The following is a 27,486-nucleotide window of genomic DNA, read 5'->3' as shown; positions in this document are numbered from 1 at the left end:
TGCAATACTTGTGGCGCTCTGTAATGGCGTGCTCTATGGTTGTTTTAAATGGGGCGGGATTAAAGAAGGTGAGGAAGGTGGGAGGATTTTGCTTCCTTAGGAATGAGCTTCTTGGGACTGAACGGAATTCCTGAAATTGGGTTTGAAAAACGGTAACTAACTGTGATTCAATATTTGCTTTTCTCGGAATGGAGAAAGTGGAGAATCCGATTTAAAAGGATTTCTTCTTAGAAAAGGATGTTTTAATCCGTAAGTAATGGAAATCTGTTAACACGTTTCACTCCATTGATTCTTCCATCCATAGGAAGGATTGTCACCTGGAGAGCACCGAAGTTTATATCTCGATGTTAGTGCTTCTTGCTAATTAACCTGAAGTAATGTTGCGCTCCCCGAAATTTACTCACAAAATTCTGCCTATAAAACTCCAGTCGAATATATTTTGTTTACTAACTTAAAAAAAATAGCTTATACAAAATAAGGATTTGCATAGCAAATTTTGCACCAGTATGTTATCGCCTTTCATTTACTTTCCAATCATAGTTAATAAAATTAATTTGGTTCCTAAATTAAGAATGAAGCTGTGTGGGAGTTTATCTGGCATTAAGTCATAGTAAAATTTATTTTATTAAATTTTATTTAAAATTTAACCACTCTGGCATAAGGGAACAAGAGGATAGGTTCTCAGGTTCCCTTTCAGCTAGTTTCTTGAATCTTAAAATTATGTGAAACTTGTTTCTGCTTGTTCATACAATATGCTAAACCAGGGGTCTGCAACCTTGACAACTTTAAGACTTGTGGACTTCAGTTCAGCATACTGGCTGAGGAATTGTAGGAGCTGAAGTCCACAAAGTTGTCAAGGTTGCAGACCCCTGTGCTAAGCCAAGATATGGTGTGCTTGTTTCTGATTTAGCATATTGTATTAATCCATCTGATTGTGGTTTATTAAAAAACCATACATTGCTTAATGCTTTGGGTGAATATAGCCAAATAAGGCAACATAATTTTTAGTCAGCCTGCTAGGAGAAACTGCTTTAAGTTGTTTGAGGCATGTATCCTGAGAATTTTGGGTTTGTTCACAGGACTTTTGAATGGCCTAGTTCCCTTCATTTTAGGAGGATTAGCTGATTATTCTCAACAGCAGTCTTTGAATAACAAATAATTGATTGTTGGGGGAAGGCTTACCTTACCTTCCCCATTTTCATCACACTATCCAGTATGGGCAAAGAACTTATTTGGAGAGCAGGCTGAGAAAAGGGGAAGAATGGAGCTATTATTTTCCCAGACTTCTAATGACTGAGTGATGTACATTCCAACTTCCATAAAATGGGTAGAAAACAGTACAATAAAGAAAAGAAATCAATATTACATAACCTATATTACACCAATATAAATAATATAATATAAACAAATCAAAAGACTTTTCACTATACAGTATAATGTAGCAAGATTATAGCATTCCAGCCCCCAAGTCTTGATGGAATAATTATATTTTAATAGGAGGGAAGGGGCCATCCAGTTATCTGGAGGAATTATGTTGAGAAGCTTCACTTCTATGGTCTTTAGATATGGTATTCCCTTAACAAATGGACTTGAAAACAGCCAATTTACCAGATCTGGTTGGAGGGGAAATTACTATTGGGAATATATAATCCCATATATATATTCATGTGCTGAATCATGAAGATAATACCTTGAATTGCATCCATAAGCCAACTGGAAAATCTGAAGCTACCACATTCTGGACCTGTAGTTTCTAAATTACCTTTATTGACAGCCCCACATAGAACACATTTCAGCAGTTTGGATGACCTTCCCATTCCAGGAACAGTTGTAAATGACAGACCTGATGGAGATACACTCTTTCTAATCACATCTACCACATGCTCACTGAGCAAAAGCTGTAAATCTAGGAGAATCCCAAGGTTACAAGCCAATTCCACCTAGGACCATGAACCCATCTTGTCAGAGCGTGCACAGTCTTATTGTGTGAGATAACCCAGGAGTAAACACAGTAAACAATGGTCTATAGTAAATGGTGGCTTATTTTACACTATCTACAATATCATACACCAGGAACAATATACATACACATACTAATACAGTAGGATCCAACAAACCACAGTAACAGCAGGAAACAGAAGAGAAAGAACACATCAGCAGAGCCTTCCCTTTATACAAAGATTCTTAAAGAGACACAGACCCTGCTGAGTCAATATCTTACATTACATAAGCTGGTTAGCTGTTAAATCAATACCTTGACACATCTTGAATGTCTAGAATGGGATGGTGTCTGAAACCAAAACCACTCCATCTTCTTTAGATTATATCTGAGCCTTTCTTCCCCAACCCAACTCTAATAGCCATTAGACCTCTGGTGAGGCCCTCAATATCAACAACTATTTGCCAAGATTTATTATTAAGTATCATCAGCTGTGTCAGACAGCAGCCTCACTCAGTGGCTTCAACTGGGAATAAAATGAGAGTGGTGAAAGCAGGGGTGTCAAACTCGCTGTGTCATGTGACATGTCGCAATGTATCGTGAATTTTTCCCCCTTGCCGAAGCTGGGGTGGGCATGGCTTCTGTGTGACGCATCCGGCCGATGGGCCGGCAGTTTGGCACCCCTGGGTTACAGCATTTGGTTTCTACAGCATTATACAGCTGAAGAACATTGGGTCTGATCTCTACCACTGATTGGAACCACCTGTTTAGAAAGGGGCAGAATTAGTGAACAACAGCGCCACCCACTTCCAACTTTTAGAGGCTGTCCAAAACAATGCAATACATATATAAGTAGCCTTTGACTTATGATCACAATTGAGTCCAAAATTTATGTTGCTAAGCAAGACAGTTAAGTGAGGCTTATCCCCATTTTATGACCTTTCTTGCCACAGTTGTTAAGCAAATCACTGTAATTGTTAATAACAAGTTAGTAATTGTTAAATGAATCTGGCTTCCCCAGTGGCTTGGCTTGTCAGGTCACAAAAAGGTGATCCAATGAATCCAGAATACTGCAACCTTCATAAATACATGCTAGTTGCCAAGGGGGCAGAATTTTGATCACGTTACCACAGTTGTAAGTGAAAAACAGTCATAAGTCAGTGCTGCTGTAACTTCAAACGGTCACGAATGGTTGTAAATTGAGGACTACCTATATGCATCGCTCTGTGTGTATTCGCAGAGAATCTGTTTCCTGCAGGGCATGCTGCAGGTGCAAAGTTGGCCCTGGAAGAATCCTAGAAATCTGTAGCTGCAATAAACCCTTTGGTGCCTCTGCCAGAATCTCTTAAAACTTCCTCCTCATCATAAAAATATGTAGATATACATATTTTTGAACATCAGTCACATCCAATAAATTTATGCTGAATCAAACCAAAAGAGGTAAACATTGCCAGTTCTGTTTTTATAGTTGAAATATTTGTTCCAAGAATAATGTGGCAAATAGGTGAAGATTCCAGATTATAAAGGATTGGAGGACCTAATCCAGCTCCTTTGTAAAGAAGCAGCAGCATTTCTTTCTTTTGCTGTGAACTTTTATTTTCCCTAACTGGTTTTTTTCTAAGTTGTTTGCCCCCCTCCCTTTGAATGTGGGCTCTATTATTTATTTATACATGCTTTCCCTGGCCACTGCAGTCTTCCAAAGGCAATTTGTAATGCAGTGGTGTATCAGCATTTTGCAATATGAAAAGCTCGTAAGTTATCTTCAAAAAAATACATTTCTATTTTTCTATTCAGAAAGACTTCAACAATAAACAAGTGAAACCGAGTTTATCATATGCTGTATGTTATTGCATAAAATTGAAAAATATTGTATGAGAGAAAATAACATACTTAAGAAAATGCTCAGTTGATGCTTTCCCTATGCAGAAAGTCCTTGGCTGTGTTTTTTGAGAACTGATATAGACACTACTACATTTAGTGTGCAGAATATAATCCTTGAAAGGACTTCTGGCGGCAATTCCTTCCCTCATTGTTCTTCAGGTATATATGAATCAACCATCTCACTTGCTCCCCTGAAAACAATGGTACTACACACAAACTTTCTAAGGGTTGCAGAATTACCAACTGAAATGTAATATCCAAATAAAATTGTAGGCAAAATATATATTTTTATGGATTACTTTTAAAGTTGTCGCTTTGTTTTCTTAAGGTTTTATATTTTGTTTTATATTTTAAATGGTTATCTAGTGATTTTGGGTTATTGGAAAACCCTTGACTTATTGTACCCCAAGGCATTCTATTTTCACTAACTCCTAATCATTGTGTTCCTTTGAACTTTTTTGCACAGTATTTTGAGTCTTCTCAGTGTCAATTTTGGGAAGTCAGGAAGCTTTAGTAAGGATTACTCTTATTTTCATATGGGGAGATGGTATTTTTCACTATTAGATACAATATTTTATTGCTTTGGGAAGAGAGGAGTATATACTGTAAATCATTTTGAACATTAAATTACTAAAAAAATCTAAATTCATAGAAATTTCAGTGACACCATCTATTTAATGTTGTCTTTCTCTTGCAGAGAGATAGGATTTCGGTCATTGTTTATTTTCTCTCCCTCTCCGTCATTCTCTTTTTTTGAACTTCATTCACATGAAATTCTATAACGTATGTTCTGTAAAAACTAGTCATATGTATTGAAAAAACACCCAGAGGGATTGGAATCCCTATAAAAGCATTATGAACATATGGGGAAGGGAGATATCATTTTCTAAGCCGCCTTGGAACTCTTAGCCATTGGTCAATATTTGTCCTGCTTGCATCCAGTTTGCATTTTGTTTCAAAACAGATGCATCTTTAAATTTCAAGTTGGAAAATTACGTGTTATGTCAGATTTTCATTATTTTTTGTAACTACAGTGTAAATCTTTGATCCTTTGTTAGAATCCTTTTGTTAGAAAATATTCAATCATTTGTGGTACTAATTCTGCAAAGTTGCTATTTGACCAGCATAGGGGACTGAAACAGATCTGGGGAAAGGATTTTGTAAATGAAAATTAATGAACCAAACTTTTTGCTTATTGATATTTCCCTTCATAATCCTTGCAAAAGTGCTGAATACCTTTTAATAGGGAGACTAATTATTCTGAAAAAATTGAGACTTCCTCCACATATCTCAAGGGATATCCTCGTTTCCCTACCCAGTTAATCAAGGATGATGTAACTGAGTCCTGGGTGAAAAGAAACAACAGAAGGTCTAGCTAAGTTATGGAATATAACAAAGTTATCGGCTAGAAAAATAAATCTTGGAGAGTGTGGAGCTGCAGATCAACAGACGTGTGATGCTAGGTTTATGTTTATTATTTATGTTTGTAAATAAGCTCAAACGTTACAAACTTCCAATGACCATGTGTTATCTTCAAGATTTTTCACCTTTAAAGAAAGTAATGTAATATGTTTCTCTGTGGCTAATGGATATATTGATTTCATGAAATTGTGAATTTGGGATCACAAAATGGATGCATTAAAACAAGATCATGGCAGGTATCGCTGAATTACAATTGCCAGTATTCCTCACCATTGCCTAGGAGTTGTAATTTAAGCAATTTATAGAGTTACAGTTTCCCAAGTCCCTTAGAGAGATACAGATGTATAATCTGTTACAAATGGAAATGAAGTCAGAGTTATGGATTTTTTTCTCTACATCTGCACAGGGTCCCTTATATGCTGAATAACCAATTTGTAAAAAGAAAAAATACAACATATTGATCAAATACTGCATATTGACAACAACAACAACAAAAAATCCCACAAGCAACTTCCCATCATTGCAGATATTTGCATTAGAGAAAAAATAAATTATGTTTTTTATTCTTAAATAGATATTTGATAATATGGCATGGTTCTGCGTTAATTTATCAGATCTGCAATTGTATGAAAAAGTATTCTTCCTTCTTTTGGAATTGTTAAGTTTTTATATATTTTGATACTTATTTATTAAAGCATTGTTGGGTCCTAATGATATAAAATTTGAGTCTGAATGAACAAGTAACATCAAATGTTGGTGATTGTTTTATTTATTTCATAACAAAATAATCTAGCTCACTGTAGACCAATGTGAAAAACAATTGCCCCTTAGTTTCAGTGATTGCGTCATGTTTAGCTGCAAGAATTGCATGCACGCACTTCCTGGAATTGGTGATCATATATCATCTATGGGGATTTAATCCCATTTCTCTAACAATCAAGTAATATTTGAGGTTTTCTTAGCATAAACTGCTCATTTTGAGTCCTGCCAAAGTGTTAATGGACATTCTAAAACATTGACTTTGTTCTTCATTATTTACTCTGTTGTAAACTTGCTTTTATGTCTGGGGTCACTGTCTTGAATCTACTTGCACTTCATATGATAGAAGACAAGTATTCTCCTGTAAAATTCTCTGATACAAACAGTGTTCATGTTCCATACTTTTCTCATCTGTTTAACATTCCTCCTCCTGACAGTCTTTGGCAACTTTCAAATGCTTTCTGACAAACTTGAGACAAGTGTCAGTGTTTTTCTTAGTGATTTCCATTTTGTTCTTCTTTGAACCCCATTTTTCATCAACTACTTTTCTGAAGAAAAGGTCATGAGGTTTTAGCCAAGGTGTGAGAGGCTTGCAGAATTTTGGATTAGGGTTCTCTATAACTTCTTGGAATGTTATACTTTGCATTTATTTATTTATTTATTTTCGCCACCCATCTCAGTCTGCAAAGCAACCCTGGCCAGTTTACAATTAAAATCATAAATATAAAAATATCAAAAAATATTAAGTACAAAAATAAGAGTAAAGTCAGAATTGGTATGGTGATGGCATCTTCCTTGTTAGTCCACCAGCAACCTCCAACAAAGTGGTCTTATAACAATTTTGAAAAGAAAATGGCATATGTTCATTGGGAATATTAAAATAAATATAACTTTGCCAGTTTTTAACCCTTCATTGTCACAGATTTCAGAATACAAACATTAGATTATTTGTGTATGTAAAAATTAGAGATGAAGAATCTATTATCATGCAGAAACCTGAATTTTCATTAACTCTTACTAGTTTGTCCAATGCATGCCTTATAGAAATCATGGTCCAAAACACTTGGAGTGACTCAAACCAGAACAAAGTATACAAAACTTGTGCCTTAAAGATTGCAAGCAGTCCATCACTTTTTTCTGATCCCCAAATGAGATGAGTCAAAATTTGAGGCATGTTTGGGGAAACCTTGGAGGATTTAAAGAATAATGTCAGTGCATTAACATTTGCAGATGCTTGCAACACTCATTTTACCCTTTAAAACTTTTGAAAATTCTTGCCCTCCAACTTTTGTAATGTGGTTCACTAAATACCACACAAACAATGAGGCAGTCCTGAGTCAGCCAGCAGTTATTCATCCCTAATTCTTGCTTAAGGCACATTCATCCTATAAGTGGCAGACGTTCAAACATGTTAAGTTAAACAATTTAAAATTCATATTTTGATTTCTTGTTTATATGGATTGTTATGATAACCAGTCAAGAGAAGATATTGTTACATAGAAAACACAATGCCATCCTCAAAGGTAAGATGTAGTTGAGAATAATACACCATCCTAAGCATGCACCACAGAGAACCATGCTTCTTTAAAAAATGGATGGCATGTCCAGTTGTTTCCAAAACAGCACTGAGCAGATGGAATCACTGGATACACCCAAAAGAGGCAAGCAGATAGTATTCCTGTAACTAAATGAATCAGAACTAAATATGTTTTTCCTTATATCATTTCTAAAATAGGTCAGCCCATTTCAGTGCATTTTTCCTACAGTTCATAAAAATCTTGATTAATAGCCTCATTGATAAGCTTTTTTAAAAAATGACCTAAAACTTAAATTTAAGCAAGCCTACTAGAAATAGAAAAACCAGCCATGTTATGTCAAGCTGTATATTAATTTTCTGCAATGGTTGCAAGTGTTAAAAATGATCATACATCACTTTTTTAAGTGCTGTTATAACTTTGAACGGTCACTAAACAAACTGTTGTAAGTCAAAGACTATCTGTATAAGGTTTATTCCCTGTTCGTCCTCTCCTGTTGTCTTAGGAAAGAGCTCCACTGTTCAAAAAAGGCAGGATCATCCCCTATAACAGGCGATCAAACCGGTCAGTCCTAGAAGAGATCAACCCTGACTGCTCTTTAGAAGGCCAGATCCTGAAGTTGAAACTCAAGTACTTTGGCCACCTAATGAGGAAGGAAGGATTCACTGGAGAAGAGCCTAATGTTGGGAAAGATTGAGGGCAATAGAAGAAGGGGACGACAGAGAATGAGATGGCTGGATGGAGTCACTGAAGCAGTAGGTGTGAATTTAAATGGACTCCAGAAGATGGTAGAGGACAGGAAGACCTGGAGGAACATTGTCCATGGGGTCGCAACGGGTCGGACACGACTTCGCAATTAACAACAACAATACAGTATGCCCTGCCTATCTATGCCTCATCCTGGCTTTCAGACTGGAGCCTTTATCAGCCCTTTTACTCAGTCACAGTCCTTTACCAATAATGAGTATTCACAGGTTAAAATCATAATGTGGTCAGATTTTGACATGGCATAATCCATGAACCCGACCAACTGATTTATTAAAGAAACCATAGTTAAACAAACCACCACTTAGTTTGAAATGTGAACTATTCCTTTTGCAGAGGGGATAGTGCCAACCTGAAATAGTAAAGTCGCCACCCAACCAACCCGTCAACAATGCTAACGCCTAAAACATGCGCTTTACTCAATTTGTACAAAGGTCGGTGGTTTCTTCTTCATTCTTGCAAGCTCCATGGGCAAGCGACTGCGATGCTGCACGTTTAACGTTTGAGCCGTTTTAAGATAAGATAATCTTTATTGTCACTTTTTTTTTCTGCGAACACACCGGCGCACATTAAACATGATTTTTAAATATATATATATATATATATATATCTATATCTTGAGCCCTTGTACCGTCTGAACCCTTTTCTCAGAAGACAACGCCGCCGTGCTCCACGGAGCTTCCTCCCAGCCTATTGGTATTTAGAATAGCAGACAGACGATTTCCAACAGCTGAGCTGCTCCTGTCACATCTCTGCAAGCGCGACCAAACTCAGCCACCGGAGCATTCAACTTGCGCTGCTGCTGCCGCTGCCAAGGACAATACAGTAGGAATAACCCGAAGCCGCTAACAACTTCCAGCCCGCTCCTCCCTCTGGTTCAATAAGAGCCAGCAAGGTCCTCCCCTCTATGGGCGGAAAAAGAGCCCGACGCGCTGGTCGCCGGGGCTTTACGCAATCGATTCGAAATAGCTCAAGAGTGGCGGCCGCCGGCTTCTCCCCTTTGGAGAGGGGAAGTAGGTGAGTACCGTAAGAGGGAGCGACGCACCGGCCTTAGAAAAGCAGCCACGGTCTTCCGCAGCTTGGGGCGGAATTCGCGGGACTAGAGCCGTTATGGCAAGAAAGCCCAGGAGCGCGAAAGTTAGTACCAGTAGCAGAAGGAGGGGCAGCTCTCTCGATACCTGGACCGGCCGCGGGAGTTCACGGGTTTGATCAAGTTGCGTGAAAGTGGGAAGAGCTTTCTTTTCCACCTTGGGAAGGCCGGGAGTGGGTGCTTTCGCGGGTGCAGGATAAGCAGCGGTTTATTTCGGAGATGGGTGGGGAAGGGAAGTCGGGCGTTTGGGCGCCCAGCTGGTGGTAACTTAAGCGGTTTCTACGAGAAGAAGGCGCCCGAGTGGTGCTGACGTTTTTACTAGCGCCTCCCCAAAACGCTGTAATTTTTTTGTGGTCGACCCAAGTTCTTTAAAAGGGTGCTGATTCTGCAAAAATGTAGCTTGGCTCCAGATCGTGCTAAACCACAATGTTGTACCGGCCAAAGCCACACAATGTTGTTTGTGTGGCTTTGGCCGCTATCCAACTGTGGTTTATTGGATGACATACGCGTAAATGAAAGGTAGTGCAGCGCAGTATAAGAACAACCTCCTCGCCCCGTTTCTTTGACATGTATTGATTCACTTTATCATCCATTCAGAAGCATCACTTAGAAGCAACCTCTGGAGAGTTCGTAACTGTATAGGTGTTTTTAGAACAAGCGCCAAGTTCTTTCTGATTTCCGTTCTTCAGAAACAAAGCCAAAGTAGCCTTCCTGAGAAAAAAGAAAATCCATATTGAGAAATATCTTTAGTATGCAGATTACAAAATTATTGTAGACTTTTGATGTGAATTCTGTATCATACTACAGGAAAATGATGGCCAGGATAATTTATGATTGGGTGGGTCTGCAAACCCAAGAAGCTGGATTTCTTCAGTAAACCATGGTTGAGTTAATTGTGTGTTGTTGGCAATGAAAGATTAGGAAACTAAGATGGTAACATTTGGGAAAGAATAATAGTGTGACACAGGGGTAAGGAAGATCCTTGACAAATGCTTAATTGTTTTAGGTATGCCTGGAATTAAAGCATTAAGATTCAGATAAGATTAAAAAACAATAGCTTACATTACAGGCACTGGTCCCTTCATTTTTGTTTTATCAAATGTTACACTCAGTATATTTGGATTGTTAAGGTATAGAAGGACTGCTTATTTTGTTTGTGCTGTGTTATAAATAGATTAATACCATCAGTGTCCTGCTCTTTATCTCCCTCTACAGTTTTATACTATGTGAACCTTAGCTGGTTTTGTACCAAAAACATTGTACATTTGTTCCTTGTTAATTGGGTGCAGTTCATCCTTTTTCTTTTGTGCAGTAGTGTCTTCTCTCTTTCTTGATAATCAGAAAAATGCATTACTGTTATTAGAAAAACAGGGCTTTGGACCATTTCTTTGATTGTCATGATGTCCTGTACTGGAAAACTGTATGAGGATCTGGTCAAACTCCTGGACTTCTCAGCAGCTTCTGATTCTAACCAGATTAGAAGGGCAGAGTATAAATCAGTATCTTAAAAGTAGTTCCATGCACTGCATAGAATTAAGCTAATGTATGTGATTAGTTTTGGCTAATTTATAACATATCTAGACGGTTTAGCTTACCATGTTTATTGATTAAACAAATCATGACTTAGTATGACCTAAGCCACATCACTGAGTTGCACAGGAGTCCTTAGCTATGATTTAACAATGATTTATTGAATACATATAATTGGATGGGTTCATAAAGTATGTTCAGTTATAACCATTATTTACAAAATAGATGGTTTAATTTACATATTTGGTGCCAGTTTAATTTGTTTCTATGTAATGTGCAATTATTCTCACTTCTGCCTATATGGTTGGCAATGCACATGTAAATATAGGAAAGTCCCATTGAAAGCTTTAGGAAAAAGGTAGGATAAAGATGTTATAATATGTTAGAATTACTGAAACTTCACTACTGCTATATTGCATTGGATTATTAAACTTTTTTTTGTCCCCAACTGTTAAAAAAGCATTTTCTTCACTTTTATCTATCTGCTTATACAGTCGCATAATATAATTATATGAAGAAATATTTGCTCCTTTCAGATTTTTGTCTGTTCTGCCAAAATTACTCAGAGACCATCATGCTAGTTTAAACCTTCCCTTTAATATATTTTTATGAACTGGAATTTTAGCTGCATTGAAGGTACACTTTGGAGTGCCAGTAGCTTCTCAATGCTGTTGGGGCAATTTGACTTTTATTGACAATTTAAACTAGGGAAGGGAAATCTGGTCCTTTGTATAGTTAGCAACTACCAGAGGCCTAATTGTCTGCCATTTTACTCCAGAACAAATACAGGTAGTCCTCGATTTACAACCACAATTGAGAACAAAATTTCTGTTGCTAAGTGAAACATTTGAGAAATTAAGTGAATTTTGCCCCAGTTTTTTGCCACAATTAAGTGAATCACTGCAATTGTTAAGTTAGTGACACAGTTAAGTCAGTCTGGCTTCCCCATTGACTTTGCTTGTAGGAATGTCGCAAAAGATTATCACATGACCCCGGGACATTGCATAAATATGAGTCAGTTGCCAAGTATCTGATCACGTATCCATGGGGGTGCTACAACGGTTGTGTGAAAAATGGTCATAACTCAGTGCTGTTTTTTCCAGTGCTGTTGTAACTTCAAATGGTCACTAAACAAACATTGTAGGTTGAGGACTTCTGTACATTGTGAATTGGGAAGAAACTGGCTCACTTCCTGTCTTGGATTACTTAGGCATGTAAATAATTAATTGGTTTAAATTTGGGAATTAGAAAACCTGTTCTCTTTCATGATGGTAATATTTTGTTTTAACATTAGGTGGAAGAAAATGCAAGAACTTGACAAGATTGAAACCTTGAATCCAGAATGGTAGGTAGATTTTACTAGTTTGATTCTTGCTTATTAATAAACCTAATAAAATCTCAGGCATATGTTTTAGCTAGTTTTCTGTGTAAAGTATGTGGCTAGTATTAGTATTACCCTGTTGTTTAGAATGGACTTAAAGTTTGAAGTAGATGCTTCAGTCTTCTGAAGCTTTGCTACTAAGTCAGTTGTTTTGGAGAGCCCACCAGTGTTAACTGTTATCAGTTTTGGAGAAGATGCTTTTAGGGAAGGATTACTCTTTAGCCTAATAAGGAAGTGAAGATATCCAAAATCAATAGCAATGCTCATTGGAAGAAGATACTTGTCATCCCACACATCCAAAATTGTAATATAACATACCACATGGTGGGATGACTATTATGAATAAATACAGAAGAAGAATTAACTCCACAGAAGTCAAAAGGAGTTGCCCAGATAAATTCTTGTAAACATGTGAGGATAATACAGACCGAAATCCCTCTTTTATTGGGCAGTCCAAATCAAATAGTTACACTCCAAAGGATTTGTGATAGAGGTGTGAAAAGCCTTTGATTTCAAAACAGCTGTTTCACTTTCAAATAGTATTCTTCCAGCCTTGGTGACAGTCTTCCAGAATTACTCCAGAAGTATTCTGGGCTTGAAAAGATCCTGTTTTGCCATATCAGTTCTAAATGGAGCCATTTCCAGCTTGGAACACTTCTGCAGAGTTGAAACGATTCATTTAAAACTTAAGACATTTCAAATTCAAAACACTTTAGTCTGTGAACTTGATGCCATGCTAATGCCTGCATTCAGCCCACATCTTACCTTTTTCCACCTAGCACATAGTGTTAGCTTATCATGAGTACTCCCAAGCAGCAGAGTTCTGTGCTGTGTCAATACCTGAAAAAAATATCTGAAGTGTCCATGCATGTTTAAAATACAGATGGAAAGGAGTGGAGGGTAGAACTCTCTGTATTTGTTTTATGTGCACAGAAGAGATAAAGTGTATAGAGGTATTGGTGTCTCACTGTGTCAGAAGCAATCAAGTTTTCTGTAGATACAATTAATATCTGCTTAACAACCACATTTGGGATCAGTAAGTCTTGTCACTGAGACATCATGTGATCGCAATGGACTTAAACCATCACTTTCCATTTAGTCATTAAATGAGTCACAAGTGAGTCATCATTTGACCACAACTCATGATTTTATTGCCAGCTTTATTGGCTATACCTGTCAGAAGCCGTCTGTGAAGCTTGCAAATGGCAATCACATGACATACAGTAGTCATAAGTGGAAGACCAGTTGTGCAATTACTTTTACATTAAGCAAGGATTAACTGCCTAAATCTAGAAAGAGATAAGATTTTGAAATAGGTAAGAATTGAAATATTTGAGGATTAGTAAACAGTGATTGTATTGATGGCATAAGAATTCCAACCAAAAGTATAATTTCTTATTATGCTCTAACACTGCTTTTAAAATTTAGATTAAGAAGATAATATTCTTATTATTCTTTGTTAGGCTTTTGTGTGTTAAAAAAGACTTGCATAGCGTTCTCCAATTTAGTGTCCTGTAAATTTCTGGGGCTTCAACGCTCACAATCTCATAATGGCTGACTGTGTAAGTTGACCTCTGGTAGACTATTTGATCTGAATGGGAATGTAATCAGAATGAGAAAGCTTTCCTCAGTTATTACTTATTAGTTAAGGTTTCTGTTTCTTTTATTTATTGTTCAGCTGACTTTTAAATGTTTTTTCAGAGCAGTAGATTTCCTTTTCAATGCCTTCTACAGTCCTCAATGAATTGGTTGCTGCAGCTGCAACTTAGGCAAGTGATATAATTTGCATTGGAGTAATTATTAATTCTTCTCCTTCATAATAAATTATTGAGTTATACTTGCCATTAAAGAATGGAGCTGCTCTTGGCTGCAGATTTGGGTGGAGAAGGTTTCATTTTTTAAAAACAACTCTGCATTTAAGAAAAGACAGATTGTGTTTCCATCCTCTTGATAACTGTAACTATATTTTCTAGGAGAAGGAAATATTTTCTTAGTATTTAGCATGATTACACATATGCTAGCAAGCAAACTTAAAAAGATTATTTGCTTTTTCTTTTGCTTCATTCTGTCACACTGCTTTAATAAATTAAAGGATTTTTTTATATATGGCATGAGTACAACTTCAATCTTTTTTCAGTCAAGATAATTGCTTCATTATATGGTGCTGTAGTGAGATAATGAAAACTGTGGTAGCTAGGCTGACAGCTTGAATGATTATGAGACAACCCTACATCATATAGCAGGGAGACCAAAGTCTGCCATATGCAGTGTCTTGGAGAAAAATTAAAAATTAACTGAAATGACAGATCTTCTCAACATCCTTAGAAACATCACTATGGTAAATAAGGAGTTCCAGCAATTATACTATTATGTCCTATTATGTAACACGGAGACAGAGATCTTATGTTAACTGAGCAAGGCTTCCAGAAGCCACAGTCTATAAGCCCCAAATAAGCATGCAGGAAACTTTCAGTAGAAATGTCCAACTGATACAGCCAGCATCCACTGCAGTTATTAGAGTAGAAAACACAAAGCATTCACTATATTAACTGGCAACAGCAGCCAGAGCTGTGGTTCAAGTATCAGAGAAGAAGGAGTGGGGTTGCTCAACAGATGGCACTAAACATAGCATGGGCCACAAAGCACTTTACTGGAGCTGAGGGACTTTGGGGGTTCCATGCTGCCCAGCCTTTGTCATTCCTTTCTTGGGAAAGGGCTGAGTGACTGGTGGTGGCTGACTCCAGTACTGTGAATCCACAGACATCTTTTAGATAAATGTTTGAATTCTCTTAACAGCTTTGTTTTAGAGGCACCACACACAACATGGAGCATGGTGAAGGTATTTCATTCCAGATGTATCTACAGTGGCAAAGAACATTTTTTAACCCAATAGAAATATTTGTAGTCCTGCAGTACTATAATCCACATGCTTTCTGAGCTTAATTTAAGTTCTATTAATATATAAAGAGATTCTGGTCTAACAAATGACACACTAAACTAGACGAGGGGGAACAGTTGTTGTGTGTCAGGTAAAAGATTCTGTTTGTCTTAGAGAAGGAGATTTTTATCTTCTCCTTTTTGTATATAAATTAAAGAAGTGAGCATATCTATTATTCCTGCCTCCTATTTTCCTCACAACAACCGGGTGGGGTGGGGTGGGGTGGGGTGGGGTGGGCAGAGAGAAAGTGACTAGCTTTTATGATTTAGATTAGCCTTTTCCAACACAATGCCCTCATGATTACTAGAACTGAATTTGAAATTGAGAAATTACTCCTTGGATTGATCTGGAATGTCTTATTTAACTAAGTTCTGTTAAAGATATAGTGCACATAGATATATTCTTGAAATGTTTTAACAGTTCTGTAAAAAGCAAATTTACCAAAACCTATAGGCCATGTTTAATTCAAACAAAATTGTTTTAGGTGAGTTTTCCATCTTACTTTGCAGGATTTGCCAACCCAAAACTGAGGGCCAAATTCAGAATGGTACAGAGCAGAATAATTGTGATGATTGTGTTGATAACCTTTTTAAAAAAGCTCAGAAAGTTGGGGCTGTATGCTCAGAGCATGCCAAGGTAAGTCTAAAGTAAATAGATGTGGGGTTGCAAGACATGGTAGTTATTTAAAAATTGTAACAGTTTTTATTTAGGCAGCATTTTCTCCTGAAATCTACTAACAAAGTCAGCTCCCCCCAAAAAAGAAAGCAAAATGAAGTAGGAAAAAGAAGATAAGTGGGGGGGGGATAGTTAAGCAGAGATATGCACAACAGAGTTTATGCCAGGTAACAGGCTAAAACATACCACAATTTGGATTTATGTGCTATTTGGATTCTGACTTGGGTCAGATTAGGATTAAATAGCTGGTGTTCAATATATTTGTGAAGAAGTGCATCTACGGATGACAATTGGAGGAATTCTCTTACTATTTTCCTACCAAAGAGGAAAGTAGCAAGAATTAATGCAAAAACTACAAGGGAATTCATTTGATAAACGTCCCCGGAAAAGGTATTTGGTAGAATTCTGGTTGTTACTTTGTGTTTTTATTTATTTATTTATTTATTTATGAGACTTATATACCGCTTTAAGTGTAAGCACTCTCTAAGCGGTGTACACCAGTAAGCAATGTATATATATTTTACATTGCCCCCAACAATCTGGGTCCTCATTTTACCTACCTCGGAAGGATGGAAGGCTGAGTCAACCTTGAGCCGGTGAGATTTGAACCGCTGACCTGCTGAACACAGTCAGCTAAAGTGGCCTGCAGTACTGCACTCTAACTGCTGCACCACCTCGGCTCTTATGTTGCTCAGTGAGCAACATTTGGGAAGCACAGTGAAGCCAGAGAGTGTGCAGACTAGATTAATGTTCTTGATGTCATTAAGCTTCATTGAGCATGAATGTGAAACTGAAAGTTACTGTTTGTGTGTGTTGAGTTAGGAAAGTGTGTGATGAAATGAATACTATAGGCTTGAATTAGGACAGGGGTAGGCAACTTTGGCTCTTTTATGACTAGTGGACTTCATCTCCCAGAATTCATACAAGAGTCATAAAAGAGCCAAGGTTGCCTACCCCTGCTCTAGGATTTCAGCAGGGAGGTTTTTCAGACCCTGAGCAGAGAGATATTGGTATGTGGCTTGTGCTAAGTCTCCCCCCCCCTCCCCAGGCACCTTGCATTCCTTACTTGGGATTCTGTTTGCTTAACAGTCTGCAAGTTCACTTAGCAACTGCATCCATTAGTGCTGAGACTTTAGTTGTTGAGCAAAGCAGTCATGTGACATCTGACTTAATCAGCACTTTGCTCAATGACTGAGATTCTGATCCCTATTGTCATTAAGGGACAACTACATGTAAACAAATGCTGGTAGAAAAATAGTGGGTAGTGTATCATTTGTTGCAAGGAATTCATGCTTGTTTGAAGAAGAGAAAATGTATAAAAGATTACAGGTAGTCCTCAACTTACAACCATTTATTTAGTGACCATTCAAAGTTACAATGGAACTGAGAAAAAGTAACTTACATTTCTCACACTTACGACCATTGTGGCATCCCCATGGTCTCATGATCAAGATTCAGATGCTTGGCAACTGACTCATATTTATGATGGCCCCAGCATCATGTGATGACCTTTTGCGACAAGCAAAGTCAGTGGGTAAGCCAGATTCAGTTAACAACCATATTACTAACCCAACTGCAGTAATTCACTTAACAGCTTTGGCAAGAAAGGTCATAAAATGGGGCAAAACTCACTTAATAACCATCTTGCTTTACAATGGAAATTTTAGGCTCAGTTGTGGTTGTAAGTCGAGGTTTATCTATGCTTCTACCCACTACATTATTTGGCGAGACACTTCGAGACTTGTCAAGAATGAGACATGTCAAGAGGAACTTAAGAGTAAGTTGAATGCAGCAGAGCTAGGTTATTTCCGAAACATCGGTGGTAATACAGGAGAATGACTCAAGAACAAATAAGTGAGGAATGTAGGTACATTAAATACAAAAGTGTTGGTACCTGAAAAAATAAATACACGAAGAAAGAGTGAATGGGTTAAGGAGAAGCAGAGGCCATAAGTCACACTTGGATGAATTTGATAGGCTAGGAGCCCAGACTTGCCTTATTGGTGAGAGGGGCAACATATAAATTTAATAAATAAATAAACAGAAGGCAGTGAGTGAAGTAAAGCGTGTGATAGAAGGAAGGAAAGTTTACAAGCATCAAAAAGCATAGTGGAAAATGTTGATGTATACAGGCTTTTTTTTAATTGAAATTTTTATAAAGTTTTTACAATAAAATCCCTCCCCACCACCCTCCCTGCACCACCACCCCTTAACCCTCCCCCCCCTTCCCAGAGCTATATACAGAGCTAAAAACAGCAGAAGAAAAAACATAAAAATTAAATAAAGATGTATACAGGCTTTTGGACTGTTCTTTGTCTGGATGTATTGCTCGTATGTTTATATTACTATACCTTTATACATTTATTCTTGCATACATGGTGTAGCTCAACTCTTGATATAACTATAATTTGTGTTTTCATTTTATAGGCTGATACAGTTATTACATTATGGAAAAATGGGTTTACAGTAAATGAGGGTGAACTCCGAAGTTACACAGATGTTGCAAACCGGTGCTTCTTGGATTCCATTAAAAAGGGGCAAGTTGGCTTTGTATTAATTGAGTTTGCACATTACACTCTATAGTGACTACCCAGTTTGGGCAACATGGTGGATGCACTGTCTACTCAAAATGTGCATCAATCCAAATTATTTTTTTTAAAGGGTACCCCTTTTTTGAGATATGTGAAAGACAAACTAATACAATGGCATTCTATGTTTATTTGTAATATAGTTGCTGAATAGGTGGGCTGTTTCAATGGCCATAATATGATACGTTGACGTTTAAATTCAAACCTGGTCTTGTGGTATATGGAGATGCTTCATTATTGTACAGTATATGGGAAAAAATGGGGAGAAAAAGCTGAAACCAAAACGTTGGACTGTGACATACAGGTAGTCCTCGACTTATGACCACAATTGAGCCTGAAATTTCCACTGCTAAACAAAATAGTTATTGAGTTTTGCCCCTTTTTACAAACTTTTTTGCTACAGTTATTAAGTGAATCACTGCAGTTGTTAAATTAGTAACCCAGTTGTTAAGTGAATCTGGCTTCCCCATTAACTTTGCTTGTCTAAAGGTCGCAAAAGGTGATCACATGATCCTGGGACGCTGCAACTGTCATAAATATAGGGCCAGTCGCCAAGCATCTAAATTTTGATCACATGACCGCAAGGGTGCTGCAGTGGTTTTTAACTGTGAAAAACAATCATTTTTTTCAGTACCATTGTAACTTCAAACAGCCACTAAACAAATGGTTTAAGTCGCAGACTACCTGTATTGGTTTCAAGTAATCAAAACAATAGTCTCTGTGTTCCAAATACAAAAATAGACATGCTCTGTATTTCTCTTAGGGAGCTGCCTCTTGAGTTACAGAAGATCTGTGACAAAGAAGAGGTGGATGTGAAGATGGATGATAAGAAGGATAAGTTATATACGTCGCCGAAGGCAGTATTTCATCCTTTCTCTGGACCAGGATATCGGTTAGGAAGGTGAGGCAGCTTCATTCTTTTAGTAATTGAAACTGGCTTGTGAAATGAATGAAGGTGATTGTTTTCTTTCATTCTTCCTCTGCTTCAATCCTATGCCTGTTTACTCTTGAGTAAATCCCGTAATGTGAATAAGATGGCGCCTGCATTTCCAGATTTTGAAGAAGACTTCTATAAGTAGTTCTCGTCTTACAACCACAATGGGAACCAGAATTTCTGTTATCAGGCTTGTTGTGTTAACTGTTGCCACAATACCTGATTTCACAACTTTTGCCATGGTTGTTAAGTGAATCACTGCAGTTATTAAGCGAATCACAGGGTCATTAAGCAAATCCAGCTTCTCCCATTGATTTTGCTAGTGGGAAGGTGGCTGAGAGGGTCACAAATGGTGGGTCACTTGACCCTCAGATGCTAAAATTATTGTAAATGTATCCCGGTTGCCAAGATTCTGAATTTTGATCACGTGACCAGGAGGATACTAAGATGGTCATAAGTGCAAGGACCAGTCTTAGGTAACTTTTCAGTGCCATTGGAAGTTTGAACAGTCACTAAACGAATAGTTGTAGTCAAGGACTACCTATAAAGAACATTTGCCTCAAATTTGGAACTGAAAATACTGCTGCCTTTCTACTGAATATCCTATCTTAGTACAAAATAACCAGTTTAATAATATTGACAAATGAAAGAGATGCAGGAATATCAACAAGAATCATAACAATAGTCCACTTATCCCTCTCATTAAGTTACCTCCAGATAAATTCCCTTCAAATTGTACATTATAACTGCTCACATGATATCTTAGCATCCTTCCTTAATATTAATTGTCTTTACCTTATTGATAATCTTATTTACCTTTCCCTAACCCAAGGCTGGCTTCTTAGACATCATGTTGGAGAAAACTGACATAATTTGATGTCCTCACCATTATGTTTCAGGATATATTGAATTTTATTCATATTGAGTCATTGTAGAGATCTCTGCTGGGTTTTTAAAAATTTTGCCATGTATCCCTTTGTAAATATAGCATACTGTTGTAAGAAGGAAAATAATGGGCCTAAACTCTCCATTCATTGAATGTATAAGAAATAAGTTAGAGCCTGCAAGCGTGTTGCTCTTTGAGAGTAAAGTTATAGTTCAGCAGAATGGAAATTACATGTTCAAAAATCTTCAACAGGTGTATCAGACTTATAAGAATCTTACAATTCAATGTAATAAAATAAGGTATGTTGCCATATTACTACTTCCATGCATTTGAATTTCATATTTTATTTTAAAGATACATATCCTACCTTTCAGTTAAAAAAAAAACACAATGAAAAACCAAATCTTAAGATAAGAAGGGGTAAAAATAATGAACAAATACAATTCTAAGAGAGATTATTCCACTTTAAAAAAAAGTAGAAGCGCACAAAGGTTCCACAGGTTGTTCACTGATATGCACATTATACTGAGATTTTAGTTGTCTAAACATGCTTTACTAAATAAAACACAATTGGATGGGTTCACAATAACAGTTAATTCCCAAACCAACCAGATGTTGGCTCAGGCTCAACCTTTCTCAGCCCTCTCTTTTGAGTTTCTTTTTCAGCCTTAAATATACTTTTTTGCTTTCCAGTCAATATGTTGCTGCCTCTCTGATAATGAAGTCTCAGCCCTATTACATTTGCTTAATTTCAAGTATTCTGTAAAGATACCTTTGTTATTCATTTTTATGTGTTGGTAATATTTAACTACGTAGCTCATAGAGGAGAAATTATCTAGAAAGAAGTGGCATTATAATCTCATACGATTAAAACTTTATTTTCCAGTGCTACACCTAGAATAATCTCCAAAGTAAAAAAAAAAGTTGAAGAAACTGAAGAGAGAAAACCAACAGTAGTGCTAATTAATTCAGAACCTATCACTAGAATCCAGATTTGGTTAGCAGATGGAGCAAGGATAGTACAAAACTTCAATATTTCTCATAGGTAAGAATAGATCACATTAACAGAATTCATTTTTTACAATATACTGTGCAGTTTACAGGATATTTGCTTCCTTTCAAGACAAATTACAGCCCACCAAGCTATTCCTAAGAATATTTACTTAGAAATGAAATCCTACTGCAACCATTAGGGCAGACTTCCAAGAAAGTATTAGATTACAGCCAAAGTGCCTTTAAAACATTGATTTGTTTTGAATACTGAGCCATGAAATATGTTAGCTTTTCAACATTAGCCATGGACAAAACCTAGATAAATATTTTAAAGTATATGTGAAAATGATAGTGTAAATTTAAAAAAAAATCCAAAAAAGAAAACACACTGTTAAGCAAAGTGGTACAGCCATTATGACATAAATGAGCTTCAGTGCATGCTGCATTCATTTTCCATTCACTTCACATTGAATCAAAGCATCAAAACTTCGGGGAAATCTTATGTCAGAATAGATTGTCTTGGCAAGATTTTTATGTTAGGTTTAATTTGCTTAGCCCTAATTTGTTGAATAAGCCACAGCTGCAATCCAAATTACTGTAAGGTAAAGCTGTTTTGATTTGTGTCCAGTTAATGAAGTTGTATTTCTGTTTTTTCATGCTTGAGTCAGATTTGATCCAGTGTTGCAAAATATTGTATTTTTAAACTGTGTTTCTCTATGTTACTTCAATGGGAATTATTTCTGAGTAGACATCTATTGGATTTCTCTATCAATTCACTAAATATCGAGACATATAAATGTTATATTTCTCATTTTTCCTTCTCTTTATATCTTACATTATGCAGGAAAGGTGATTTTTAATTAATATGGATTGTGTGACATATAGAAATACATGGCATTAGTGGAGTTGCATTATTCCAGACTGATGATTTTTCTCTAAGATATTAGTGCATTGTTTCCCGATTACAGCAATTTTGACGCATGTTGACTTCAGTTCCTAGAACTGTTATCAATGGATATGCTGGCTGTAGAATTCTGGAAGTAGAAGTCCACATACCTCAAAATTACTATGATTGGGAAACCAGTGAATAAACCGACTCTCTGACTATAAAGAACAATCCACACTTGGTTTTTCCAAACCTGCTGTCCTCCATATACAGGACACTAAAGGTCCTGCATAGAACAATAAACTGATATAGAACAACAGGCTGGGAGAGGCTATCCTCCTCCCTTTAGTATCTACAGAAAAACTGTAGATTTGGGTCAGAGGATTAACAACTTATTTGGATATGCAATGTGATAATGCTTATAACCATTCTGAGATTAGAGCACTTCTTTTCATGATATCACATACAGTCAGGAAAACCTGAACAAATTTATTCTTACATCACTATGATTTTTTTATACTTAATACACCATAAAAGCCATGGTGGCACAGTGCTTAGAATGCGGTATTGCATGCTAACTCTGCCCACAGCCAGGAGTTTGATCCTGACCAGCTCCAGGTTGACTCCACCTTGTGAGGTCGGTAAAATGAGGACCAAGATCAGACATGTCAAACTTACGACGTCACATGACATCGCACGATGTATCAGAGCTTTTTCCCCATTGCCGGCAATGGGGTAGGCAGTTTTGTCGTGACGCGTCAGGCCTGTGGGCTGGCAATTTGACACCCCTGACCCAAATTGTTGGGGGGCAATATGCTGACTCTGTAAACCGCTTAGAGAGTGCTTTAAAGACTATGAAGCGGTATATTAGTCTAAGTCATCGGTTCTCAACCTATGGGTCACGACCCCATTTGGGGTCGATCGACCATTTCACGGGGGTCGCCAAGCAAGGCTGTCCACCATTTTTTTTCCCTTTTCCGGCGGGTGCCTTACCTCCCTTGGTCTGGGCCAGCTGGTGGCCCAGCCGGTGGTCAGCCTGCTCCGTGTCTGCCGCTTGCCAGCTACGCCTCAGCCGGCGCAGGGGGCAGCACCACACATACGCGGCGCTCCCGGGCAGGGAAAGTCCTCGACTTACGACCGGTTGGGTAGTCCTCGACTTACGACCGGTTTAGTCCTCAACATTTGACCGGTTTAGTCCTCGACTTACGACCAGTTGGGGGTCGCAGCATTAAAAAGGTTGAGAACCACTGGTTTAAGTGCTATTGCTGTGAAAGAAGTTAGTTTGGGAAGAACAAGGCTGCACAGCTTAAAATGCGTAATGACAAAAGTAGTTCAAAGTGCTAGTTATAGGAGAACTTAACGTACGCCTATATGGTGTTTGTGAAGGTCCTGATTTGCTCAAAACCTGTTTCTTCTAATTGCCATGACTCCGTGACATTGTTCTTTCAAAAAAATGACTTCAAATATCAGACTTTAATTTTTGTTCTTTTCCTTTTTAGAATAAGCCACATCAGAGACTTCATAATTGATTACCAGAGACATCAAGGAAGGAGACCTTTCACCCTGACTACATCACTTCCTTTTCAAGAGTTGTTGAATGAATCTCTCACACTAGAGGAAGCCAACTTAAAAAATGCTGTTGTTGTGCAAAGACTTAAAAATAATATTGAGCCTTTCCGGAGTTTCTCTTCCTAGCATTTTCTGCCTAAAAGAAAGAACAGTTGCAGGAAAGGTCTTGGAAAAGTGGAAGACAATATCCACACAATAGGTCCCCAGTTGTGACTCTTTTAATGTAGAACATCCAACTGTTAGTTGAGCGATTTTAGCTGAATCACTTCCACTTATGAGTAACAGTAATTTCTGTGTTTTATGTGATATCTACAGTGCTGCTTTGAAAGAGCATGCAATATATGCTGCACTAAAGCTACCCCAAAGTTTTTTGTTTGTTTGTTTTAAATAGCCTGTTAGAAAGTAGTAGAGCCAGCCCTCCTGAACTGGGTATTCTGTCACCAGTAAAGGAACATTTTAGGGAAAATCTTGAACACTTCTGTAAGTTTGAAGTTGAAAAAAATTTGAAAGCACAATTTGACTTCATTCTTGTTTATTTTATGTTATAGTTTGATATATTTTATTCTATCAATGCTACTGTTTGATAGTGACACAAATTAATATATAAATTTTATATATACAGAAAAACACCACAGGTAAACAGTCTTTAAGCATAATGACTGTTTCTTTTGAAAAATTTGTCTCCCAAGTTATGTTTTAGGATATCAGAGGAGCAAATGACTAAAGCAGCATCATGTCACAAGCTCTTTCATATGTATGTATACACACACATACGAAAGGATCAGAGCTTATGATGTGATTTTGGTTTTACTATTTTAATAAGTGTGTATGCTAGGGACATCTGACTGTACATGTGGACATAATTCCGCATGTATTAACTCCACTTTAATTATATGGGCATACCTCTGGATAGACCTAAATTTCAATTGCATTTTATGCCATTAAAAAGAAATACAATATCTGTAGTCCCAAATTATTTATTTAGAACTAAGCTCTACTGCTTTACTTCTGAGGAATGTTTCGACTGTTAGTTTTGAGACTGAAGCAATAAATAAGGATTCTGCCTACTATATCAGAAACAAAGTTCAGCTTTAACAGGCAAGCCTTCTGCCTCTTGGCTTTCTAAATAAAAGCAAACTTTGAGAAGATATTTCAAGCAACCATTAAGAAATGAAGCTGATTTAAGTGCAGTATTAGGGCTGCATGTCTGAATTGATTCAGAGGCAGATGGTTTAGCATATAAAATGCTGAGTTTTCATCATTTAAAATGTGTTGGTAAATGACCAGATCTGGACTAGGAAGCTAAGCAAGATCAGCCTTGGTTACAACCTGAATGGGAAGCTGCTAGGGAATCCCAGAGGTGTAGGGTAGGCTGTGAATTTAAGAAACAAAATCCCCTAAGGAAGAGGCAAACCTGTTCTGTACTGTAGCCAAAAATCTGCAAAGACACTTCTATGAAATTACCAGCTCAAATTGTCAAAAAGGTATTTCTGGTGATTTTAGAGTTTTTAATCATGTTGGTGTGATGAGGTGAGGTTATCAAGTGGAACTATATTATTGAGTCCTACCTGCAAGATTGTTCTAATTATTAATTTATTACACCTAACATTTTTAAAATGCTGGATGTAGAAGAAACAGTAATAGTCCCTTGAAAAATTCTAATCTGGTCTGATATCCAAAGGAAAGGGGGATAAGGAAATTGGGCAGAATCCTAATTCTTCATGGCTGTTGATCAGGAGAAATGGCCTGGAAGAAGAGGCAAGTCAGAGAACGCACCTTGCCTTCTGTGCATAACTCAACGATCTATATTCCAAAATGTCTTGCTCTTGGACACCCAGCAAGGTCACTTTCAGAAACAATAAGAACAGCACCGGGATTTGAACCTGGGTCCTGCCATGCTAGCAGGAAGTAAGAGCTGAATAATTAAGTCTGCCCCTGCTATCATCTTCATTTTTTTATTAAAGAGTATAAGCCAGTTTTGCAGCTGGGACATTTTTTCTTTGACGATCCATCTCAGAAATAAGGCCTCCTTTCTCCCACCTGTGCTGCAACAAAGGCATCAAACAAATTATAATGCCTATTGCACTTCTTTTAATACTTCAGAAAAGGGATTTTACCATCAGGATATATTACTTGGCCTTATTTGTGGATTCCATTGTTTGTTGGGCAAAAGTATTATTATTTTTTGACATGGCTGGATATGCAACCAATTTAAATTTTTCTCCCTTATTGTGGTAGGCCTCTTATAAACTTTGACTTGTAACTTATAAGAATGATGTGTGAACCTAGCTGGTTATGGCTAACATAACATTATTGAACAAGTCCTAGCCTAGCAAAGTATACATCCAGTATTTTTGTGTCTCTAGACAACTATGTTTTATGTTACCCAAATCTTGTGGGGGTTGCGTTTTTTAATCTTTTTCCTACACTTTTTATTTTAGTGTAAGTTATGATGGCCTGCTAATGGTTGATAATGGTGCAGTGGGCCTTGTTGGATACCAAGGGGTTTCTTACATCCAAGGCTAAATGTCAGAGACCCTGATGGATTCAAACTAAGTATAATGCTTGGGTTTTTTTGAATTGAACCAATTAATAACCCAAAGTAAAGCAAAATAAGGCTTTGTGTGGTATATGATCTGGGTCTTTATCATCTGCAAATTACCTCTAGCTAGTGACCAAGAGGAGGACCTAAGAGCCAAAGCTGACTAATATCATCCTTAGACCAAAAAGAGTTTGAAGCATTCTTTTATATATTTTTATATATGGATTTGTGTGCCTATTTTTTTAACTGGTTAAATGTTTTACCACAGAACTAGTTGATAATAAATGTTATGATCCTCTAAGTTCATTTTTTTTTTTTGCAAAAAGCAATATGGAATATACTTCCACAATTTGAAATGGTACATAATTTCATTTCTGTTAGTATCTTCTTTTGTGTAAGAATTGATTTTACTGATGCAGACCAATGGGGATTTTTTTATTTGTAAATTCCTGCAATGAAATAAACCTAAACATTCTTTAAAAGCATTAAAACTTTGCAAAGTTCACAGACTTCCCTACTTCTGTGTGAAATAGATTGTCTTTGTAAACGGACTGTTACACATGCAGATAACCACTTAAAAATGAAATATGCTTGAAATCTCAACAGCAATATGCTAACTTGTATATCAGCATACATAAAAACATGCATTCATACAATTCAGTATGTGTAGGTCCCTGTGTCTCAGGAAACTGAAAGGTCATCTCTTTTGATGTGTTATACCTTCTATACATTGTTTAAAAACTGAAGGCATAAAACTCTAACAGCACAGAATAATGTGGACTATAAAATTAATCAGTATAGGATGCTGATGTCTTCTATTTCTGGTTCTGTATAATGTTTCTCAAAATAACTGATCTTTACATCTTGTTTTATTTTATCTACACACTGTTCATCAATATACACATGTAGAAATGAATCTGTTGACTGGAATGCAATGTATCTATGTATTAATTTCAACCAGGACCTCTCATCAAAAACATCCACTTTATTTAAATTAAAAACCATGTATGAGATACAACTTCATAGTATGCTACTACATTGCTTTTTGGGGTTTTAGAATAATCAAATCTGAACGTATTCAGTAAAAAAGATTTTCCCTGCTTTTTCAAGTTATCCTCTTTAAATTAAAATGAAGAATGCATTGAAAAGCAACCTTAATGAGAAAAAAGCAAC

At 37.0% G+C, this 27,486-nt stretch overlaps 1 protein-coding gene across 7 annotated transcripts; it reads left to right on the top strand.

Annotated features, from left to right (window-relative positions):
• Positions 1 to 97: 97 nt before the first annotated feature.
• Positions 98 to 26,823, top strand: UBXN2A (UBX domain protein 2A). 7 transcript variants are annotated; one of them, XM_039345883.1, is made up of 8 exons: positions 9,233 to 9,318; positions 12,216 to 12,266; positions 14,004 to 14,071; positions 15,750 to 15,876; positions 18,343 to 18,452; positions 19,267 to 19,404; positions 21,210 to 21,368; positions 23,702 to 26,823. In XM_039345883.1, exons 2-8 carry the CDS (start codon positions 12,264 to 12,266, stop codon positions 23,895 to 23,897), a joined length of 801 nt encoding a protein of 266 aa, XP_039201817.1. In that variant the 5' UTR covers positions 9,233 to 9,318; positions 12,216 to 12,263; the 3' UTR covers positions 23,898 to 26,823. The 7 variants fall into 7 exon arrangements, with proteins under 7 accessions (XP_039201821.1, XP_039201823.1, XP_039201816.1 ...); XM_039345885.1 differs by lacking the exon at positions 9,233 to 9,318 and adding an exon at positions 9,347 to 9,438; XM_039345887.1 differs by lacking the exons at positions 9,233 to 9,318; positions 14,004 to 14,071 and adding an exon at positions 98 to 249.
• The last annotated feature ends 663 nt before the right edge of the window (positions 26,824 to 27,486 follow it).

Source organism: Crotalus tigris, unplaced genomic scaffold, assembly GCF_016545835.1.
Source record: "Crotalus tigris isolate CLP2741 ecotype Arizona unplaced genomic scaffold, ASM1654583v1 scf7180000017980.1470182205:1502881, whole genome shotgun sequence".
Classification (NCBI taxonomy): Eukaryota; Metazoa; Chordata; class Lepidosauria; order Squamata; family Viperidae; genus Crotalus; species Crotalus tigris.
The sequence above is the reverse complement of the archived record's forward strand: the minus strand, read 5'-3'. Positions and strand labels throughout refer to the sequence as shown.

Bases quoted from the DNA above. Each gene is read 5' to 3' on its own strand.
- UBXN2A (XM_039345882.1), top strand. From the start codon at position 9,209: ATGGGCGGAAAAAGAGCCCGACGCGCTGGTCGCCGGGGCTTTACGCAA. The intron at 15,877-18,342 runs GTAAGTCTAAAG...TTCATTTTATAG, and splicing joins TATGCTCAGAGCATGCCAAG to GCTGATACAGTTATTACATT. The intron at 19,405-21,209 runs GTGAGGCAGCTT...TTTATTTTCCAG, and splicing joins CCAGGATATCGGTTAGGAAG to TGCTACACCTAGAATAATCT.